We start from the raw sequence: 20,334 nt of genomic DNA, 5'->3' as shown, positions 1-20,334 counted from the left end.
TAAACATTATGTGACCAAAATCACATTATGTAGTGAAGAATGTGTGAGTAGGTGGATAGTTACATGGGTATAAATCCCTATAAAATCAATTTTAGAAAATAAATGTGAACTATTGAGGTTTGGGGAAATCAATTTCACCAATTCATTTCATTTGTCTAATGCCTCCAGGAGCCATTAAAAGACTTGTTACCTAACTTTAGGGTAGATTTGGATCAAGGTGAACAGTCAAAAAATATTATCCATGTACTTATGTATATTATTAAGTATTCTTTGACCGTGGATTTAGTTGCTTATACTGCAAACAAATAAATTAATGAGTAAGAATGCTGCTCATGAACACCAAATTTTATTGAAAACTCAATATGGTTTTAGTGTGGTATTAAGAGCAGACTTCTCCAAGGACTGCAAACCTATTTATTGTACATCGAATTTTAGTGGCTTTGAAATTTTGCTAGAAATGGTCATTTATTTCATAATATATTATATTTCAGGTCTTAAGGAAATAACAAAATTCATGTGTGATAATGAAGTGGTTATGCAATAAAACTAACATATACTGTGATTTGATACAGGCGACTTCACTGTTATTATATACTTACTTAAAAATGGAAACAATGTAGGAAATATACACCTATAAACATCATAAGTAAAATCCACATACTTTTAAAAGGAAATCTACTTACTTTTAAAGTAAAATTCCAAGAGGTATGTCACTGGGGGCTGTCATAAAAATGATTTGTAATTAGTCACTTTAACATTGTATATGGATTTATAGTGTTAAAATATCTGGTGGCATATAATCACAATTTATTTCTCAGTCATATATTCATTATTATTTTATTAAATTTCCAGAGGAAAAGAAAATAAATGACCTCCTAGTGTAGGCTATTTTACCATGAGACCAATTGTAGAATATTTTGCTTGGAAATATATCTTTGCTAAGTCTAGTTCTCCAGCGACTTTAATTTATTGTTGTTAAAAAATGTGTGAGGCAAAATGAACTCCCCAAATATTTCATACTGCATGCATTTGATCCAAAAGAAGATAATGGTTTACATGAATTATTTAATTGATATTACTAATTTGGGAGAGGTTTTCTTTTTGGTTGGAGCAAGAGAGTACTTGCTGAAAATGCATTCAGAATATGCTGTTATTTAGCTATTTTCAAGGTAGAGGGATATTGGCATTGGAGATTTATATGTAGCCATATAATGGTCAAGTTCAATCAACTACAGAAGTATTATAGGGTGGTGGTTGGAACAAAATAGTTACTACGAAAATATTCATTGAATTAATTACATGGATGATATTACCACTAATGCTGCAATTAATTAATACCTAGTCCTGTCTCCAGCCCCAGAATCCATGACATCAAGGTAACTGACAGAAAACCTGTCAAGAATTTTCTTCCTTAGTCCTCTTGACTGACTAGATTCTACCATCTTATACTCTATGTTCTTCAAATTAAATGTTACTAGTTCAGCTGCCAAGTAACACCTGTTCTGATTGTGCTGGTGAGCTTGGATATTCAGACATAGACTAAAATGAGAAACAGAAACATCATGTATAAGAACGTAAGTGTTTTTAAGAGAGTTCAGCTTTTCATCCTCAGATTTACCTTCTCTTTTCTGTTTTATTAGCAAATGATTGTTTTGTGTGATTGTTCATTTAACGAATGCTAGATCTTGTAAGAAGAGTTAATAATGATTTACAAAGACGTAAAATTCAGCTGTGGCTTTCTGTATGTGTATGTGTGAGTATTCTAGCTTTTGAGGAGAGGCAAGAGAAAAAGAAGACATAAGTTGGAAGAGAATAGTAAAATAAAGAAAAAAGTAATAACCGACAGTGTCTAACGAAGTAGCCAAGGTAATACATGCTAAAATTTATTAGAGTAATTATTTCCATCCAGAGGGATTAGGCAATCTTCTCTGAGGAGGTGGCACTTTCATTACCCAAAACATGAAGGCTTGGGAAGGGCTTTATATATGTCAATTAATAAAAGATATATTTTATTGAGGGAAAAGAGGACATTTTAATGGCAGGGTACACAGTGACAGAGGAACAGACCAAATGGAGTGTTCTGTTATTAGGAAGATTTGAAGAATGGAAGATAGTGTCAGATAAAAGAACTAGTTTTTAAAATAAAGGCAGGCTAAAGAATTTGTAGGCAATGTTTGAGAAAAATATATTATATGAAGGCAGAAGAAAATTTGTTTTTTGTTCACAGCATTTCTCAAAAAAAAAAAAAGTTCCTTTAGGTGCTGATTGGAACTTACTCCAATGTCTTCATTACTTTGAAAGTAAGTGAGATGATAGAGTCCTATTTTCCTTGCCACTATCAAATTCAGTTTTCAAAACTGGCACTCATGCTTGATTCTCTTACTTAAAATTGTATGACTGATTCCCACTTGCCTCCAATTCGAAGTCTAGCGGGAATGAGAGGTAAAATAGTCTAGTGGTTAAGGGGAGGGGCTTCAAAGCTTAACTTCTTGGGTTCAAATCCCAGCTTGGTTACCACTTAATAGTTATCTGACTTTGTACAAGTCACATGTGTACAATGGGGACAATAATAGTACCTATATTATAGAGTTGTTATTTAGATGTTGTTGATAGATTTATATGCTTGGCACATTTTAGGCACTACATAAATCTATCTATTTCTATGGAAGTATATATGTATACCTATGTTTAAAATAATGATTTTCTTAATAAAAAAGTACATATTAATTGCAGAAAATTTTTTGAAATGTTATAAGTAAAATATCTGGTCTAAGTGCAAAAAAAATTTTAGACTTTGGATGTGAAGTACAAAAACCTACCTCATCCACTTCCAACCCCAATCCCAGAGATATTTCAATTTATTTGCTTGCTATCAGTAATGAGAAGACCCAATTCACCACACATTTTCTGTTTTATAACATTATTGTACTGCAATGCAAGACAGTTTTCTAAATCTTTGTCAAATCAATAGGTTCGATATAATATCTCCCTGTTTGAATTTTCCTAGTAAAGTTAAACAATTTTAATAGGTCAGTTGTAGTTCTTTCATAAATCATCTGTTCCTCATCATTGTCCTTTTTTCTATTGAGTATTTGTCTTTTTTCTACTGACTTGTGAGAATGTTTTTATCTTAAGAGTGTTTGTCAAAAAGGTGAATTGTTTTTGCCTTTTTATTTTGCTTATTTGATTTTTTATGTAAAGAAATGTTTTACTGTTTTGAATGTAAGTCATTACTTTATGGCTTTTAAATTAAAATTATAAGAATAGCCTCCCATATTTTCATTACTTTTATAGTTCATTTTTTTACATGTAACATTTCATTCATTTGGTATTAGAAATTGTATGAGATAGGATTTTTAAATTAAGTTAAAATTCAATCAACTCAAGGTTTTTAAGTACAAAAGTTTCAGAATTCAGCATTTACATTAAATTCTTTGAAAATAATGCTAAAATTCATGTAAATTGTTACTTATTTGAACTGGAAATTCTCTATTACTATTTTTAATCTTTATAGCAACTTATGTTATCTATACTTCTATTATAAAATAAATGACAAGCTTCTCTACCAAAGTAGAGAAGCTACTTACTACAATTATATCACCATCATTTAAACATGATTTTGGATTGATCATAACCCCAAAATGCATTTGATAGCAATCTAACTCTTCTTCTAGTCCCTATAGAATTAACAAATGTCAAACAGTAATGTTTTAATTTTCAAAATATTCATATTCGTTTTGAAAATGTTTACTTGCATGCATTTCATTTATATTATTTCTTATTGAAGTTGACTTCTAAATGTGTATTGCTTTAATTATAGTAAATATTAAGAGTATAGATTGTACCCACACTAATGAAAACTTTTAAAAACCATAAGTTTTAATAGATCCATTTATCAAATGATATCAATTTTGAAAGGTACTGGAAAGTGTGTTTTGAGAGGGAAGAGGAAGGAAAGAATAGAATATCAAGTCAGTAAAACCTAGATGTGTAGTGCCATGTTTCTTACTTACCAGTAACCTTACAAATATTATTTATATTGTTGATTCTTAATTTCCTCACTTGATAATTTTAGAAACTGTTGTGTACTTCATAGTATCATGAGTAGAATAAGAAAGCAAATATAAGTAACATCCATCATATAGTACCTGAAGCATATTGTAAACCTAAGTTATAATAGTAATTTTATTGTTGCTAATATCTCAGAGGAATAGCCACCCAACCACTATTATCCATTGTTTATTTTTATTTAGCATATAAGACATATAAAATAATATTCTTTCTGTGTGGTAACTTTGAAAAAGTACCGAACATATTAAAAATTATAATCATGTATAATTTGCAATACTCCTCTAAAGTGTGGTTAACAAACTGATTCATATATTTCTAATCATTCACAAATATGTATATGTGTATCTGTGTAAATTTCTAAATTTCCTAAAACGTTGACAAATGGAAATTGTATTATTGTTATGGTGTACAGTGTGATATTGTTAAATATGTAAACATTGTGGAATGGCTAAATCAAGCTATTGAACATATTAATTACCTTACATGGTTATCATTTTTATGATGTGAACACTTAAAATCTACTCTTAGTAATTTCCAAGTATACATTATTGTTACTAACAGTAATCACCATGAGTTACAGTAGATCACTAGAATTGATTCCTCTTGTCTTATTGAAATTTTGTATCCCTTCATCAATATCTCCCCAATCACCCTATCCCCTACCATTTTTCTCTGTTTCTCTGAGTTTGACTATTTTAGACTTCACATATAAGTGAAATCATGCAGTATTTGTCTTTCTGTGCCTGGGTTATTTCACTTAATATCGTCTTTCAGTTCAATCCATGTTGTTGCAAATGACAGGATTTATTTCTTTCCAAAGGCTGAATAGTATTCCATTGTGTTTATATACCACAATTTCTTTAACCATTCATTTATTGATGCATGTTTAGGTTGAATCCATATCTTAGCTATTGCAAACAATGCTGTAATAAACATGAGAAGGCAGATATCTCTTCAAAATATCGATTTCAATGCTTTTGGATATATGCCCAGAGATAGGACTGCTAGATCATATGGTAGTTCTATTTTTAATTTTTTGTGGATCTTCCATATTGTTTTCCACAATAATCATACTAATTTACATTCCCATCAACATTGTACAAGAGTTCTCTTTTCTTCACATCCCCGCCAACACTTATCTTTTGTCTTTTTGATAATAGTCATTCTAACAGGTATAAGATGATATCTTATTGTGGCTTTGATTTACATTTCCCTGCTGATTTGCGAGGTTGAGCATTTTATTTCATATGCTTGTTAGCCATTTGTATGTTTGCTTTAGAGAGATATCTATTCAGGTCCTTTGCTATGTGTTGATACTGAAATGTAAAATATGCATAGAAAATCAAAACCATAATTAAAAAAATATATGATATTTACTTTAATGGTTGCAACATATTTCATTATGTGAATGCAGTTTATTTTATTTGGAGAGTTTTTTTTTCACTTTTTCACTAGCGTGACGTAATCAAACATTCTTGTCATTCGTCTCTGTGTTTATCTATGATATTCCCCTAGGAAAATTCATAGAAGTAGAATTTTGGAGTTGAAGGGAATGAATCATCTTAAAGCTTTTAAGGTAGTTTTGTGAAATTTTCTAAACTGAAGTATAAAGACACATAAAAAAGTATACAAGTTATAAGAATAGGAATTTATTGATTTTTCAAAAAAAAACTTAGTATATCCATGCTACTACCACTGAGATCAAGAATTACAACACTACCTCAGGAGCCCCTCTCATGTTCCCTCACAGTTATTAATCTCTTCCCTGCCACCACCGTCTCCCAAAGGTAAGCACTCTTCTAACACCTAAATTAGTTTGACTGTCTTTGAAATTAGTGTAAACAAAATCATCCAGTATATGCCCTTGTATTTGACTTGTCTTTCTCAACATTTATTTTTGTGAGATTATTCTATGCTATTGTATGTGCTATAGTTGGTTTAGTTTTTCTATGTATTGCATTCTATTGTGTGAATGTGTCACAGTTTATCCATTCTGCTAATCAATAGACATTGGGTTGTGTCTATTATGGGGCTATTAGGAAAAATGCTAGTGTGATGTTCATGTCTTTTGCTGCATGTACATGGAAGTAGAATGTACACAAGAGGTGTACATTTGGCTTTAGAATTACAAAAAAAAACTTTCAATGTGGTCATTTCAGTTCATCCTCCCCAGCAGTATATAAGACTTCTAGTTGATCCACATCTTCATCAAGAGTGTGTATTTTCAACCTGAATGAATCCTTTTAACCATTTTAGATGGATGTGAAATGGTATTTCATTGTGTTTTAATTTGCGATCACCTGATGATTAGTGCCATTTTTATATCCTCATATGTGAAATCATTGTGCAAATCTTTTGCTCATTAAAAATAATAGTTGTCTTTTTCTTATTGAAATAGAAATTATTTGGATACAAGTCTTTGTCAGATGTATGCATTGTGAATATCTTTGTCCAACCTAAACTTTGCTTTTTTTTTTTTTTTTTTCTCAAAACAGTCTTTCTTGATAATGGAGTTTAATTTCCTTTGTGGCTAATGGTTTTTATGTCTTGTTTACGAAAAAATATGTTACCCTAAAATTGTTTAGATTTTTTTCTACATTTTCTTTTGAAAGCTTTATTTTTTTGCCTTTTACGTTGAGGTCTGCAGACAATCTAGAATTGGTGTTTTCTGTATGATGTGGAAAAGGAGTTAAGATTCTCATTTTCAAATGACTATTCAATTAACTTGGTACTATTTACTGAAAAGATCATCCTTTTCCCACTTCAGTGACATCATTGTATAAATTAAGTAATATTATATAGACGATTTTTTCTCACTTCAATGCCACATAGGCTTAATTATAACAAAGATTCATGTCTGGTGGTAAACATTCTTAAACTTTGTTATTCTTCAAAATTGCCTTGGGTATTCCTAGTCCTTTGCACTTACATATAAATCTTAGGATTGGCATGTCAATTTCTGCTAAGAAATGGTTGCTGCAATTTTGATTGGGATTGCATTGAATTTATAGATGATTATTTGAAGAGGGCAGATATCTTTACAGTTTTAGACATTCTAACTCATGAAGAAGGTCTATTCCTCTATTTGTTTACATTTTCTTTAATGTCTCAGTAGTGTTTGTAGTTTCCAGGGTGGAAGCTTTACTTTTTGGTCTGAATTATCAAATTAGTACCAGCAAATGTAGTCATGCATTGCTTACTGAATGAGATATGTTCTAAAAAAAATGTGTCATTAGGTGATTTTTTGGTTGTACTATCATAGAGTGTACCTACACAAAGATAGACGGTATCGCCTACTGCACACCCAGGCTATATGGTATAGCATATTGCTCCTAGGCTACAAACCTGTACTGCATGTGACTTTACTGAATACTGTAGTCAATTGTCACACAACAATATTTGTGTATCTAAACACTGAAAAGGTACAGTAGAAATACAGTATAGAAATGATAAAAAAAAAAGTACAGCTGCATCTGATACTTACCATGAATGGAGCTTGCAGGACTGAAAGTTACACTGGGTGAGTTGGTGAGTGAGTGGTAGTGATGAGTGAATGTGAAGTCTAAGACATTAATGTACAATACTGTATGCTTTATAAACACTGTACATTTAGGCTACACTAAATTTATGAAGACACATTTTTTTCTTTAAAGATAAATTAACCTCAGCTTATGGTAACATTTTTACTTTATAATTTTTTTAAGTTTTTGACTCTCTACTAACACTTAGCTTAAAAAATAAACATGGTGAACATCTGTACAAGAATATTTTTATATCCTTATTGTATAAGCTTTTTTATTTTTAATATTTTGGCTGCTTAAGCTTTTCTTGTGAAAAGTAAGACACAAACACACACATTAGCCTAGGCCTACACAGGTCAGGATCATCGCTATCACTGTCTTCCACTTCTACATGCTGTCCCCCACTGGAAGGTCTTCAGGGGCAGTAAAATATTTGTGAAGCTATCATCTCCTATGATAACAATGCCGTCTTTTGAACTACTTTGTGAAGGACTGGCCTGAGGCTGTTTAACAGTTAATGTTCTATTTTTAATAAGCAGAAGAAATAAATTCTAAAATAATAATTAAAAGTATAGTAAGTACATAAACCAATAACTGTCGCTTATTATCAAGTATGTACTATACATGCTTGTCTGTACTATATTTTTATACAACAGGCAGTGCAGTAGGTTTGCTGACACCAGCATCACCATGAACAGAGTAATTCATTGCACTGTAACGTCACTAGGTAATAGGAGTTTTTCAGCTCCATTATAATCTCATAGGATCACAGCTAGTCTGTTGTTGACTGAAATGTAGTGAATGACTGTAAAATAATTAGGGCTCCAATGAAGATCATAAGATAGCTTGTTTTCCAGAACTTTGGCAAATACCTTTTACGGAAACTAATATGATAGATAAATGATAATGTATCGTTGTTTTCATTTGCATTTCATCGATTAATTACTGTTTGGATTTTTCCTTGTTTATTGGCTGTTTACATGTTTGTTGATTTCATGTTGTTTATCCAGTTTTCTAGTACATTTTTTCCTTTTGTTAGTTATTAAGATTTTTTATATAGCAAAATTATTATCCTGTGTCTAATATATGCTGCAAATATGTCCAGTTGTCATTTAATTTTGATTATTGGCTTTAGTTTATAGATGAACAATACAGATATTATATCCAATCTTTTTTATATTCTTTTTTGCTTCTAAAGGGCTTTCCCACACTGATATTTTATTCCAGTTATGCTTACCATTTTTATGCTTAACACTGTAATTTTTTTGAAATTTTTTTGTTATGAAGTTTATCTTAATATGTTTGTTTCTAAAACAGATACTTGTTTATTTTAATATGAAAACTTCTATACATTTGAAATTAGCATTCAAAAATTGAAAGAATAAGAAAAGTAATCTTGTGTGAAATTAGGTCAAAATTTGGTTAGATACTAAATTAACACATAAGGGAATGGAATGTGTTGTTTTCTTTCACCACAGGGAACATGTTGTATGAAGAGCGTGGTTTTATAATGCTTAAAAAGATTATTAGAAAAAGATGTATTTTACTGGTCAGGTGTTTGTGTCTGTATTTTGATGTTAATGCAGATAGTAAATATAAAAGTAAATTAATTTAAAACACACATAATCTGATACAAACCTTACTCTTTTCCACGTTATAAATTACTCACAACTGTTATGTTTTTCCATGAGCTGTTTGGAATATGCTCAATTCCTAGAGACTGTTTTAAAATGAAGAAGAATACAAAAAAAATATGTGTTAAAATTTCTTGATTTCCACACGACCATTAAGTGATACTGTCAAAGAAAAATATTCAGAGCATTTCTGACTGATGGCTTTAGATATGTTATACCAGAATAATAATGATTCATTATTAAAATATGCAAAGTTTAATTTCTCAACAATATTTTGTCGCAGGAAGATGAGCTAGTGCAGGAGTTTTCCTTATTAAATTATTTCTTTACAAAAGTAATTGACATGGTTTGGCTGAGTCTCCACCCAAATCTCGCCTTAAATTGTTGTAATCCCCACATGTCAAGGGTAGGGCCAGGTGGAGATAATGAAATCATGGCGTGGTTAAGGCCAGGTGGAGATAATTAAATCATGGCGGTGGTTTCCCCATGCTGTTCTCGTAATAGTCAATAAGCTTCACGTGATCTGATAGCTTTATAAATGGGAGTTACTCTGCGCAAGCTCTCTTCCCTGCCGCTATGCAAAATGTGCCTTTGCTTCTCCTTTGCCTTCTGCGGTGATTGTGAGGCCTCCCCAGCCGAGTAAAACAGTGAGTTCATTAAAACTCTTTCCTTTATAAATTACTCAGTTTCTGGTATGTCTTAATTAGCAGTGTGAGATCAGACTAATACACTAATATATTTACATTGTTCAAAATATAAAAGGGACAGTTAAAAATATCTCACCCTTACCTATCAGCTGCTCTACCCTCACCGAGCATTGGCTTTAATTCTACAAGTAAATCTACAAAATAAATTCATGGGAATAAAATTTCTGGGTCAAAGGTTACATTCTTTTTTATAGGTGTGGTCAAACTGCCTTCGACAAGAGGTACACACATGTATACTTCCCACCAGCAATGTAGAAGAGTCTGTATTTTCCCACAGCCTTGCCAACATAGTGTATTTGCAGACTTTAATTTTTTCCAGTGCAATAGATAAAGTTCTAATTTTCATTTCTCTCATTATTACCAAGGCTAAGCTTCTGTTCATGCATTTAAAATCCTTTGTATATTCTTTTCTGTGAGCTGTCCTTATCATTTGTCTGATTTTCTTCTGGATTGTTGGGCTTTTTCTTATTAATTTGTAGAAGTTCTTTTATGTGTTAGGAAAATTAGCTCTTATCTTAGATATGAGTCACAAACATTTATTTTTCACAATTGTTCATTTGTTTTTAATTTTGCTTATAGCTTTTGTTGTCATGCAGAAGCTTTTAATTTTTTATGTCGTCCAGTTTACTGATATTTTTATCAGTAATTAAAGTTTTTTAACTTGAGAATACAATTTACATTTTTTAAGTGATTGACTACTCAAGACATATATTGCTTCTTACATTGGAAAAAATAGTAATCCTGAATTTGGAAATAGTCTTTAAAAAACTTTTGCTGTAGGTCTATCGTATTTAGGAACAGAGCTTCTTTGACCCAAAAATCAAAAGTCAGTGAGAAGAATCAATGTAAATAAAAAGTTAAATAATATGACGTAAATGTTATGATGGTGGGAAACACAAGGTCTGAGAGGATAAACCTAAAGCAACATCATAATTAAGCTGAAAATGTCATCTCATGATAAGCTATCATTTCATTATTCCAGATATTAGTCAAATCTGCCCCGTTGTACTGTTTTCTGTCAGGAATTTTTCTACCTCTATTGCAAGGAAGGGATAGTATGGGAGGGTGATAAGGAAACCAGCAATCTTAGTTAAACGTTATACAGATATCTGTGTTTATATATGAATCCTAAATGAAACGTGAACAATTTCATGATCAGATAAAAAGGAGTTCATCGCTCAGTTTCAGAAGTTTTAGGAAAATATGATGGCTATTATCTCAGTAGCTTCATAGTCTAGAGGCTTTTAGATGCCCTAAGTTGAAGCTGTAAAATGCTTTTTGCATCTATTTGTGAGTAGAAAATGATCCAATAAAAATAAAATGTTTAGTTGCCTCCTTTAAAATGCTAGAAAAATAAGTTGAGGACATTATTAGATCATGTATTACAGACATAGAATTATATTTGTAACAGCACCTACATCTCACACACGCGCGCGCGCACACACACACACACACACACACACACACACGGAGTTCAGCACCACAGGATGCACCACAGGTTTAGTTATGGATGTGAACTCACAAAACACAAATAGGCATGCCTACTTCACCTGATATTATGATTATATGGCTTTATTGCGGGATATAAATCAAGCAAAGAGAACAGTATCTCAGTTCATGATTCATGGATATTCTGTGCAACCTGAAGCACTATGCTTCTTTTGCCCTCTCACCCACACAGGGAAAGGCTGCCAGGAATGAGAGGCAAGAGGTGTGCAGTTCACCTTCAATAGGAGCCACCACCTGTATTTCCAATCAATCTTTTACATGATTGTAGTCACCTGGATCCAAAGACTGTATTCCAACTAACAGCACCTGCAGTGAGGTGCCGTTCCATGCAACAAAGCCAAGCCCAACATTTCCCATTCATCTTAAAGTTAGTGTTTCCAAGGAAACAGTGCTGTGGGAGCCTGGGGACAGTCCCAGACTGAACTCCAACAACCTGGGCTGGATGTTAATCCTTTACTTATACATTCTCATGCATTTTTTTTTTACAACAAATGTACATGCATTTACAAGATGTATCAATGTACATATTGTTTACATACAGGATCTTGTTAAAAATTCATTTTTGTATACCTTGATTTTTTTTGTCCACAACTTTCTTTTTCACAACTCATGCATCCAATTGAAGAATGTACTCATTAATGACTTCTTTAAAAAGTATCGAAAACAATTATTCCAAAGCATGTGACATTATGTGATACACTAGTATATTATGTACTTTATTTTTAAAATCTTCTCTATTATTATTCATAATATTATATTATGCAACAGATGTATAGTATAAAATTTTATTCATATTGCAGTATAGTATTGTATATTACACTGGTATTATTAATAGCCTCAAAAAGAGCTATCATTACAAGTTTAAATTCTTTATTCTGTGTTGCTGGTTTTTACTCTTGATATTCTGAAGAAAATAGCTTTGCTCTTGTTTATTCTGGCTTTTTTTGTAGAGATGGGGATGTTGCTATGTTGCCCAGCATCGTCTCTAACACCTGGGCTCAAGCAATCCTCTTGCCTCAGCCTCCCAAAGTGCTGGGATTACAGGCGTGAGCTATACAGTGCCCAGCCTAATCTGGCTCTTTATTTACATGTAAGCTTGAGCAATAATCACTGCTATTTAATTACTTTCTTGTCATTCATTATGATTAAGAGTACTGCTCTAAGGTATGTTCAGGGATAACTTATTGAGTTCTAACAGTAATCCTATGAAGCAGGTGCTATCAATCATTGTCCCCACTCTATAGAGGAAGCATTGAGTGTTAGAGAAAACGTGGCTGAAATGTTAGGCAACAGCTAGAACCAGAATTGAAATCAAGTAGCCTAACTCTAGACCTCACAATGTTTCAAACCATGTCATACTGCTTCCTAATCTATTTAATGTTTTTCAACCCCAACGTCATTATCACAGTATGATACTGGGATCATAATAGTATCTATGTCACAGCATTGTTGGATGGATTAAGGATGTCTGTAAATGTGAAACTTCCAAGGATGATGGTTGGCATATACTAAGCTCTTAATAAAAATAACCTATAATCATTCTGTTATAGTCTAATCCAAGTGTCTTTTTTACTTCTCATCTCAATCGCCTGCTTCTGTTTACTAGAACTCACGAACTATAGCTCACAAAAATGCATAACTTACCAATTTTCCTTGTACATAAAAGGATTTCCTTTTACAATCTTCCATAACATCAAAGAAAGCTAGAAGCAAGTATAATAGAAGAAATGATTGCTCTACAAACAAAATCATGGTGTGGTTTGGTTTTAATTTTAGGATGCATATTGAATACAAATCACTCATTTGAGATTTAGAAGACCTGTGTTATATATCTGGTACTAATGCTGAATAACTTGGCTTATTCATTTTTGTAACTGGGAAGACAGTGTGTCTGGCATATAATATACAACACACCAGTATATTTAGTGAGTGAATAAATGAAAGACGTACTTCTTTATTTTATCAGTTGTAGTTGGCTTTGCAGTATGTAAGGTATGTGTTTTGAAATTCCAAAAAGACATTACTTTCTTTAAAGCAAAGAATTTTTGTAAAGTGTTAATGAAAAATTTCTAACACATTGGTTAAATCCCAACATGTAATATATGTAAATAATCAATATTATGCTGCTTAAATAACACAATCAGCAAGATTCTGTAACATTTCATGATAAATAACTTTTGAAAATACTTTTTCCTTTTTTTTTTTTTTTGCTTATACCATGAGAATTATTCACCTTTTTAAAATGTATTTTCCTTTTAGGTTTCCAGAGCTTTACCTGAGAAACAAGGAGAAATTGAAGCTCAAATAAGAGAACTTGGGCTGCTTGAAAAAAAGTTTGAAGACTTTGAAGAGCAGTTAAATCATCTGCTTCTGTGGTTGTCTCCTATTAGGAATCAGTTGGAAATTTATAACCAACCAAACCAAGAAGGACCATTTGACATTAAGGTAGGGACTTTGTGCTTTAAATAGTTTTTTTTTTTTAATAAAATGCAATAATACTGAATTTTTTCATTTGTTATCATTACTAAAGAAAAAATGTTACTTGTTAAAGCATGGTAGGGAAGACATTATTCAGGGTCGTCACAATAGGCACAGGTACCACTGCAATGGAGGATGATAGGAGGCTGGGTGGAGAGAGATTGGACTGAACTCCAAATACAACACAAGGGCAGTAGGAATTTATAGCTAAGGGGCAGTGCAGGAGGCAGCAGATGGAAAATTAAGAGGAAGTGTCAGGGATAAGTGGGATTCTGGTTAAACCAACCTAACATGATTCTTGCTGAAGATGGGCCAGGGTTATCAGACATCCCCCTGGGGAATGGTGGAGAATACTGAGGGTGATCAGGTATCAAGGATAAGGAGTTCTTGCAAAACTGACAGCCTTCTTTGCTGAAACTGGATTTTATAGGGAAGTGCAAAGATGAGCCCAGGTGAAGGTTCAGAAGCCTGACTAAAGTTTAGTCAAGCAGAAAATCTTTGTCATCATCGTCATCATCATTGTTGTTATATTGATCATAGTAATAATTATTATTTTACTAGAATATGCTGCTTTATCCTCAGCATTTACTAGAAATAAGGTCTTCATTAAACTCATCGCTAGAATGCCCACATCATGTTTGTCACTATGATACATTTTCTATCCCTGTTTTAGTTGTGCTTAATACATATTCATAGATTCCTTATAGAAAATTGAAGTCATTTATGAGATTAGGTTCCTAAAAAATAATGTCTGGGCTCTTTTGTAGACATTGTAAAGCTCTCTCAGACTGACTACAGTTTACCTTTCTATCTTCTCATTCTGCCAACAATCTCCCCTTATATTCTAGCCACATCAAATTACTTGGTACCTTCTTATCCATGTAATTTCATGTCATACCTATGCTCTTGATTATCTCTCTTCTTTAAATGACTTCTTTCAGTTTATTTTGATATAAGGAATTTTCTTCCATTCTTTAAGAATAAATTCAAAGTCATTGCCTTTTCCAAGTTTTCTTCCACACCCCAAGTAGACTTAGAATTCCTGTTAGGATTTCTTATAAACCTCTTTATTCATCTCCCATTGTTTATATGTTGATTTACACTTAAATTTTACACACTTCAGTATTTCATTACACATCTGCACTGTTCTTTGAGTGAAGAGGGCATTCTCTTATTTATCTCTGCTGTTCCACTCAAATCAAACATGCTCATCCCATGACTCAGTAAATGGTTACTTGTAAGCGTTTTTAAGTCAATGAATAAAGATGGTACCAAGACACCCAGAATACTAATGAGATGCTGTTGGTAAACATAGGGCTTCAGACAATCCTGCCAATTGAACACCACTATCTCCTTATTTTAGTGTCCTTGTAAATGTTGATTGATCGTCTTTTCTCCCTTTCAATGAATCTATTCCGAAGATTCTTTCAATATGGCTGCTGTATTTTGCATCTCCTTTTTGGTCCAAATCGTTAAGTAACCAATCAAATGAACCAAATCATTGAAATTACAATCGATTAATGAACGTATTGTTGGGCAGCTTCAGGGTAAAAAAGATAAGTAACATTTTTGAGTAGTTTTTCTTTTAATTAATTGAGTCAAATTGTTTATTTGCTTTCCAGGATTGTAAAAACCTAACATTTTAATCTCCATTTAGCTGTTGATTTGCTAGAATTGAGTGCAAAGGGAAAAGGAAGTTTGAGAATATTCTAGTGAAGAGAAAGTAAAAGTTTGTGGAAGATGGGCATGAGCGAGAATAAGGAGATAGAGAGAAGTCTGCTACAACTGAAATGAGTTCGGTTAGCAAAATGTTCACCACTATGTTTACCTTACTTCCTTCTGACACTTATGTCTACCATTCTGATAGCCGCCTAATAGATGCCATTTACTAGGTCCCAAGAGCAGATGGCATTTTGGAAGTCACGGGTAGATATCATTTCACCAGTGCAAAACTCTGCCTGCTCAGCCAGTGGCACAGTCTTGGGTTCAGTCTGATGATCAAATTTATGAGACGCAATAGGCTTTACCTAGTGACAAATTTAGTTAGCTTTAAGAAATTATACAGGATTGGTTAAAACAACTTGCACATTAAAGGCACAGTGAAAGGCTTGATACCAAGATGTGGCTTCTAATGTCCCATCACCCTGCATTTTAGTCAAACATGGTCACAAGGGGCAAGACTAGGTGAGTAAAAACATGTCATAGTCTCAGGGAAGCTTTCAGTTCTAGGATCCAGACCATTTTTCCAGTTAGCTAGTACATAATGTACTCAGTTTTATGACTAGCTCCTACTCACCAGCACAACTACATCTCATGAATGCTGATTTTTCACTGCTCAATAAATGACCCCAACAAGAAAGTACACAATTACTTGGCCCAATATACAGCAACCTTAGCCAAATTCTCAATTATCTTATGTGCTGTATATTCTTAAAATGTAATTGATGTAATATTGCAAAGACGAAAGGCCATAACGTCTTTCCTCCTAACCAGAAATAACTTTTCGTAGCTTACACGTAAAAGCACATTCTACTCTTTTTAAAAGCAATCTTTGGTTAAAATGTGCCTCTTCATTAAAATAATGAAAATAAATAGTCAATGATAGCTATCTCTCTTTTTGGAATACATTTAAGAGAAAAGATTTTTTTAAAATCCCTTGGTACAAATAGATCCTGTTGACTCAACCAAAATGACTTTAGTCCTAGTCTGTGCCCCTCCAAATGGTTTTCAAACACTGAAAACCTGCATTGAGTCTTTGTCTATGGCCCACAGGTTCCTGCCAAATGGATCTTTGCAGTTTGAAGTGAAAGCCATGTTCGGCTCTGTTAATCACTTTTCTTTATCAAAGCTACAAGTCACTACTCTCACTGCTGTGTGTACTTTCCGAGAGTCATGATATTTGCCTCCTGCAGCGTGTTTTAAATCACTGAGGGGAGAGGCAGCTGCTTTTTCCCTGGCAGAAAGCTCCTTGGCTTCAGTCCTCTGAGCATATTCTGAGTTTTTTATCTCTGGAGTGCAGATTTCAAAAATACTCTTTTAGCCTTTTTCTTCTGCTTGTGACTGTGTCCAAGGTGGGGAGAGGGGAAACATAAAATTGTATGTATGATGACTTGAGAGTTTCTCCCAATAATTCTCAAACCCCTAGCTTATAATTAGGAAATGGTGACCTGTGTGAATAATTTAATCTTTACCTAATACTTTATCCCTCTTTGTCTAGCTTCCATTTCTTGTCACTAGTAAATGATTTATTAAGATTTCACAGTTTTTCTGATTTAAGATATAGGATGTTAATCCCTACAGCCTGCTGTATTCCTCTGCTTAAAGAAATTAAACTGTTTTTCTATTAAAGAAAGATGGTACACTAGACTTTGCTTTACTTGGTTTTAAACTACTGAACACCAAAATTAAAATTTTTAAAGAGTTTTGAGCACATGCCCTTTTTTAACACAGGAAAAAAAACTGCCTTTAATAAAATATTAAGAAAAAGTTAAAAAAAAGTGTATATGTGTGTGTATGTATGTGTATATATATGTGTATATATATATGTGTATATATATATATATATATATATATATATATATATATATATAATCAGCCACTCCCCTAGTTACAAATCCTAAATGTAAAGAAACTGTCTGGCCATGGCTACCTCTGAAACAAAGGGTCTGAGGCCTTGCCATTTGGTGAGTTTGTTTTCTCTAGTCAACCTCTGAGCACACCTGTTAGAAAAATATGTAATATCCTCTGTGAGCTTCAGTTTTGCCTGCTTGGTACTTCATGCTTATTGATGAAATGCAGCTAGCTGTGTAATGAAACACAAATAAAAAAAGCTTTAAAGGCTGTGTTCTAATACATTGTTTATGCTGGAGTGAAAATTGACTGCACATTGCTTGGTTTGTGCAATTTACTCCCGAAATATTCCTATTCAGGAAATCCTGCAAATAGCAGTATTCATCTTGAAAATCACCTCATAGAACCCTTAGCAAGCTGAGGAACATAATCAATGAGATCGTGATGTAGAGGGTGAAAATTAGGCGTAATCACAGCCCTTTCCCATCAGTCAGCCCACTAGAAGGCATGCCTTTGAATTTTGATTTTTAAATATACTCTCAATTTAGACATAAAATATGTTGATTTCAGATTTCAGAAATGATAATTGAATGCTAAGATCTTGGGACAAGTTTAGAATTTCTTTTTTTTTTCTCCCATTTATTATTGCATTTTAGGTTTTGGGGTACATGTGAAGAACATGCAAAATTGTTGCATAGGAACACACGTGGCAGTGTGATTTGCTGCCTTCCTCCCCATCACCTACATCTGGCATTTCTCCCCCTGCTATCTCTCTCCCCAGCTTCCCACCCCCCACCGTCCCTCCCCTATTTCCCCCCAACTGACCCCAGTGTGTAGTGCTCCCCTCCCTGTGTCCATGTGTTCTCATTGTTATAAAGGGTCTTATGTTTTTAATCTTAAATGAATGCTTTCAATAATGAGCCAGAGGTATACTATTTATTTGACTTAAAACTGACTACTGCTTTCTAAACTTTTTATTAAAATATGAGGTGTGGCAGGAAACATAATTTTATGTTAAGGCTTAGTGACTGAAATGTTTTCATTTAATCACAGGGAGAGGTCTTTTTCCTCCCCTCAAGAGGGACTTTCTTTCTGTGGTTTATAAATAAACATAACATGTGGCTCTCCTGGCTCTTCCTTATCTTATAAGGAACATAATTGCCCATAATGTCAAATCAACACTGAAAACTACCAATGGACTCAATTGTCATGACTGACCATTAAAGTCACTGAACACTATGTATGTTCACACTCCTGTGGGTGTTGTCAAAGAAAAATTGCACTGGACAACTTAATGGGCAAGAAAGACTTTGTTCACAACTTTTGCAATAGAGGGGAGAGATTGAACTCAATTCTGCTGAAACAAAAGACAAAAGAGAGCCTTTCCATGCTAAGATGAGTTAGTAGGAAAGTACTAGGTGTCAGGAGGGAGGTTAGTCAATGGGCTTATTTGGCTGAGTGGCACTTATCAATGTTAAATTCCTTTCCTCCCAGTAGAAGACTAGCAGATAGGGGCACTATCTTTTTTGATGATTCTATATCAAAGTCCTAGCTCCCGAGTCCGTGAGAAAGCTTATTCCTAGGGTATAAAAGTGGCAAGAGGCTGGGAGAATATTTATATCTCAAAAAGGTAGAGAAATAATTTATAAAGTTTTCTAGAGTAGATGCTCTAAGAAAAGGAAGGTCAGGTCTCATGTCAGGAAGAAACCTGTCTCAGGTCAAATTGAGGGTATCTTTAAAGCTTTCTTTATCAACCCTCTACTCTGTTCAAGGGAAAACAGGGTTCCTCTTGAAAAATTTAGAAATGCTAGTTCACCTATTTCCTTTCAGCAGGTTTCTCTTGCTGAAGGACTAGCTGAACCAACTCTGAGACTTGGTAGTCATCAGATATTTCATGAAGGCAATTTCTATGAAAGTAGAAGGAAGTCAAAGATTAATGGTTGAAGCAGACTGTAAACTCACTTTTTAAGTCCAGAGGACAGTAAGTCAAAAAGGTTGCTAGAAGCTGGGCTGTAGGCATTCTCAGATGGTAGAGTGAGGATGACAGTAGCAATCTGATGGAGCATGACATGGAAAAGGTTGGAGTTTAATGAACTTTTTGCATGGCCTACCCAGCAGCAGCTCCAGGCATGATATGCTGTGGTGATGAGTCCTTTGTAGTTTATATCGAGTCATCCAGCTTCAGCTTGCAGGGCTTCTTTAGATATGGTGGGGAAATGGCAGCTATAAGACAGCCTAGAGAAGAGAGTTCCTATCTCAATAATAATATGGGCAGTCAGGTTTTAGTTCTCAGTGACACCAAGTCAGGAGGGTGGGAGAAAATTTTGAAATGTTAAATTTTTTAAAACTGGAGAATTGTAGCCAGATCTTAAAGGAAATAAACTGAAAATTGGTAAGGACGGACAAAATGTATAAGACAGTAGTATCCAGTTCGATCTGTAAGTAACAAAATCCTGTAGTTTACAAAGAAATGCAAAAGTTATCAAAGGCAATGAACAGGACTAGAATCTGATAACTCCAAGGGTTACTGAAATTCTGTCTCTACCATCACCCTTTTGATCAAAGTTAGACATTTCTTGTTTACAAAATTAGACTGGACTAATTATATATAGGTAGAAAAAATGGTAATTGACCACATAGGCTTTTTTAAGTTTGCTTAGCTGGAAGTTTTCATGAGGAATCGTAAGCTGAATGAGTTTTAGAGATATACTGTACAACAGAGTGCCTGTAGTTAACAATACTGTAGTGTACAATTAGAAATTTGCTGAGGGTAGAGTTTAAGTGTTCTTATCACAAAATACTATTCTCAGTTTTAGGAGTAGTAGTGCATAAGATGGGAGGAAA

The 20,334-nt window shown here is 33.4% G+C and overlaps 1 protein-coding gene across 13 annotated transcripts in view; it reads left to right on the top strand.

The window, feature by feature from the left end:
* The window catches only part of DMD (dystrophin), a 2,282,798-nt gene that overhangs the window by 1,486,422 nt on the left and 776,042 nt on the right, over window positions 1–20,334 (top strand). For all 13 annotated transcript variants that reach the window (XM_032285804.1, XM_032285805.1, XM_032285797.1 and 10 more), the window contains one exon: window positions 13,702–13,887. In XM_032285804.1, coding sequence (XP_032141695.1) covers window positions 13,702–13,887 — 186 coding nt within the window. The remainder of the gene's footprint in view (window positions 1–13,701; window positions 13,888–20,334) is intronic.

This window comes from Sapajus apella, unplaced genomic scaffold (assembly GCF_009761245.1).
Source record: "Sapajus apella isolate SASKATOON/1434 unplaced genomic scaffold, GSC_monkey_1.0 scaffold17, whole genome shotgun sequence".
In the NCBI taxonomy this organism is placed as follows: Eukaryota; Metazoa; Chordata; class Mammalia; order Primates; family Cebidae; genus Sapajus; species Sapajus apella.
The sequence above is the reverse complement of the archived record's forward strand: the minus strand, read 5'-3'. Positions and strand labels throughout refer to the sequence as shown.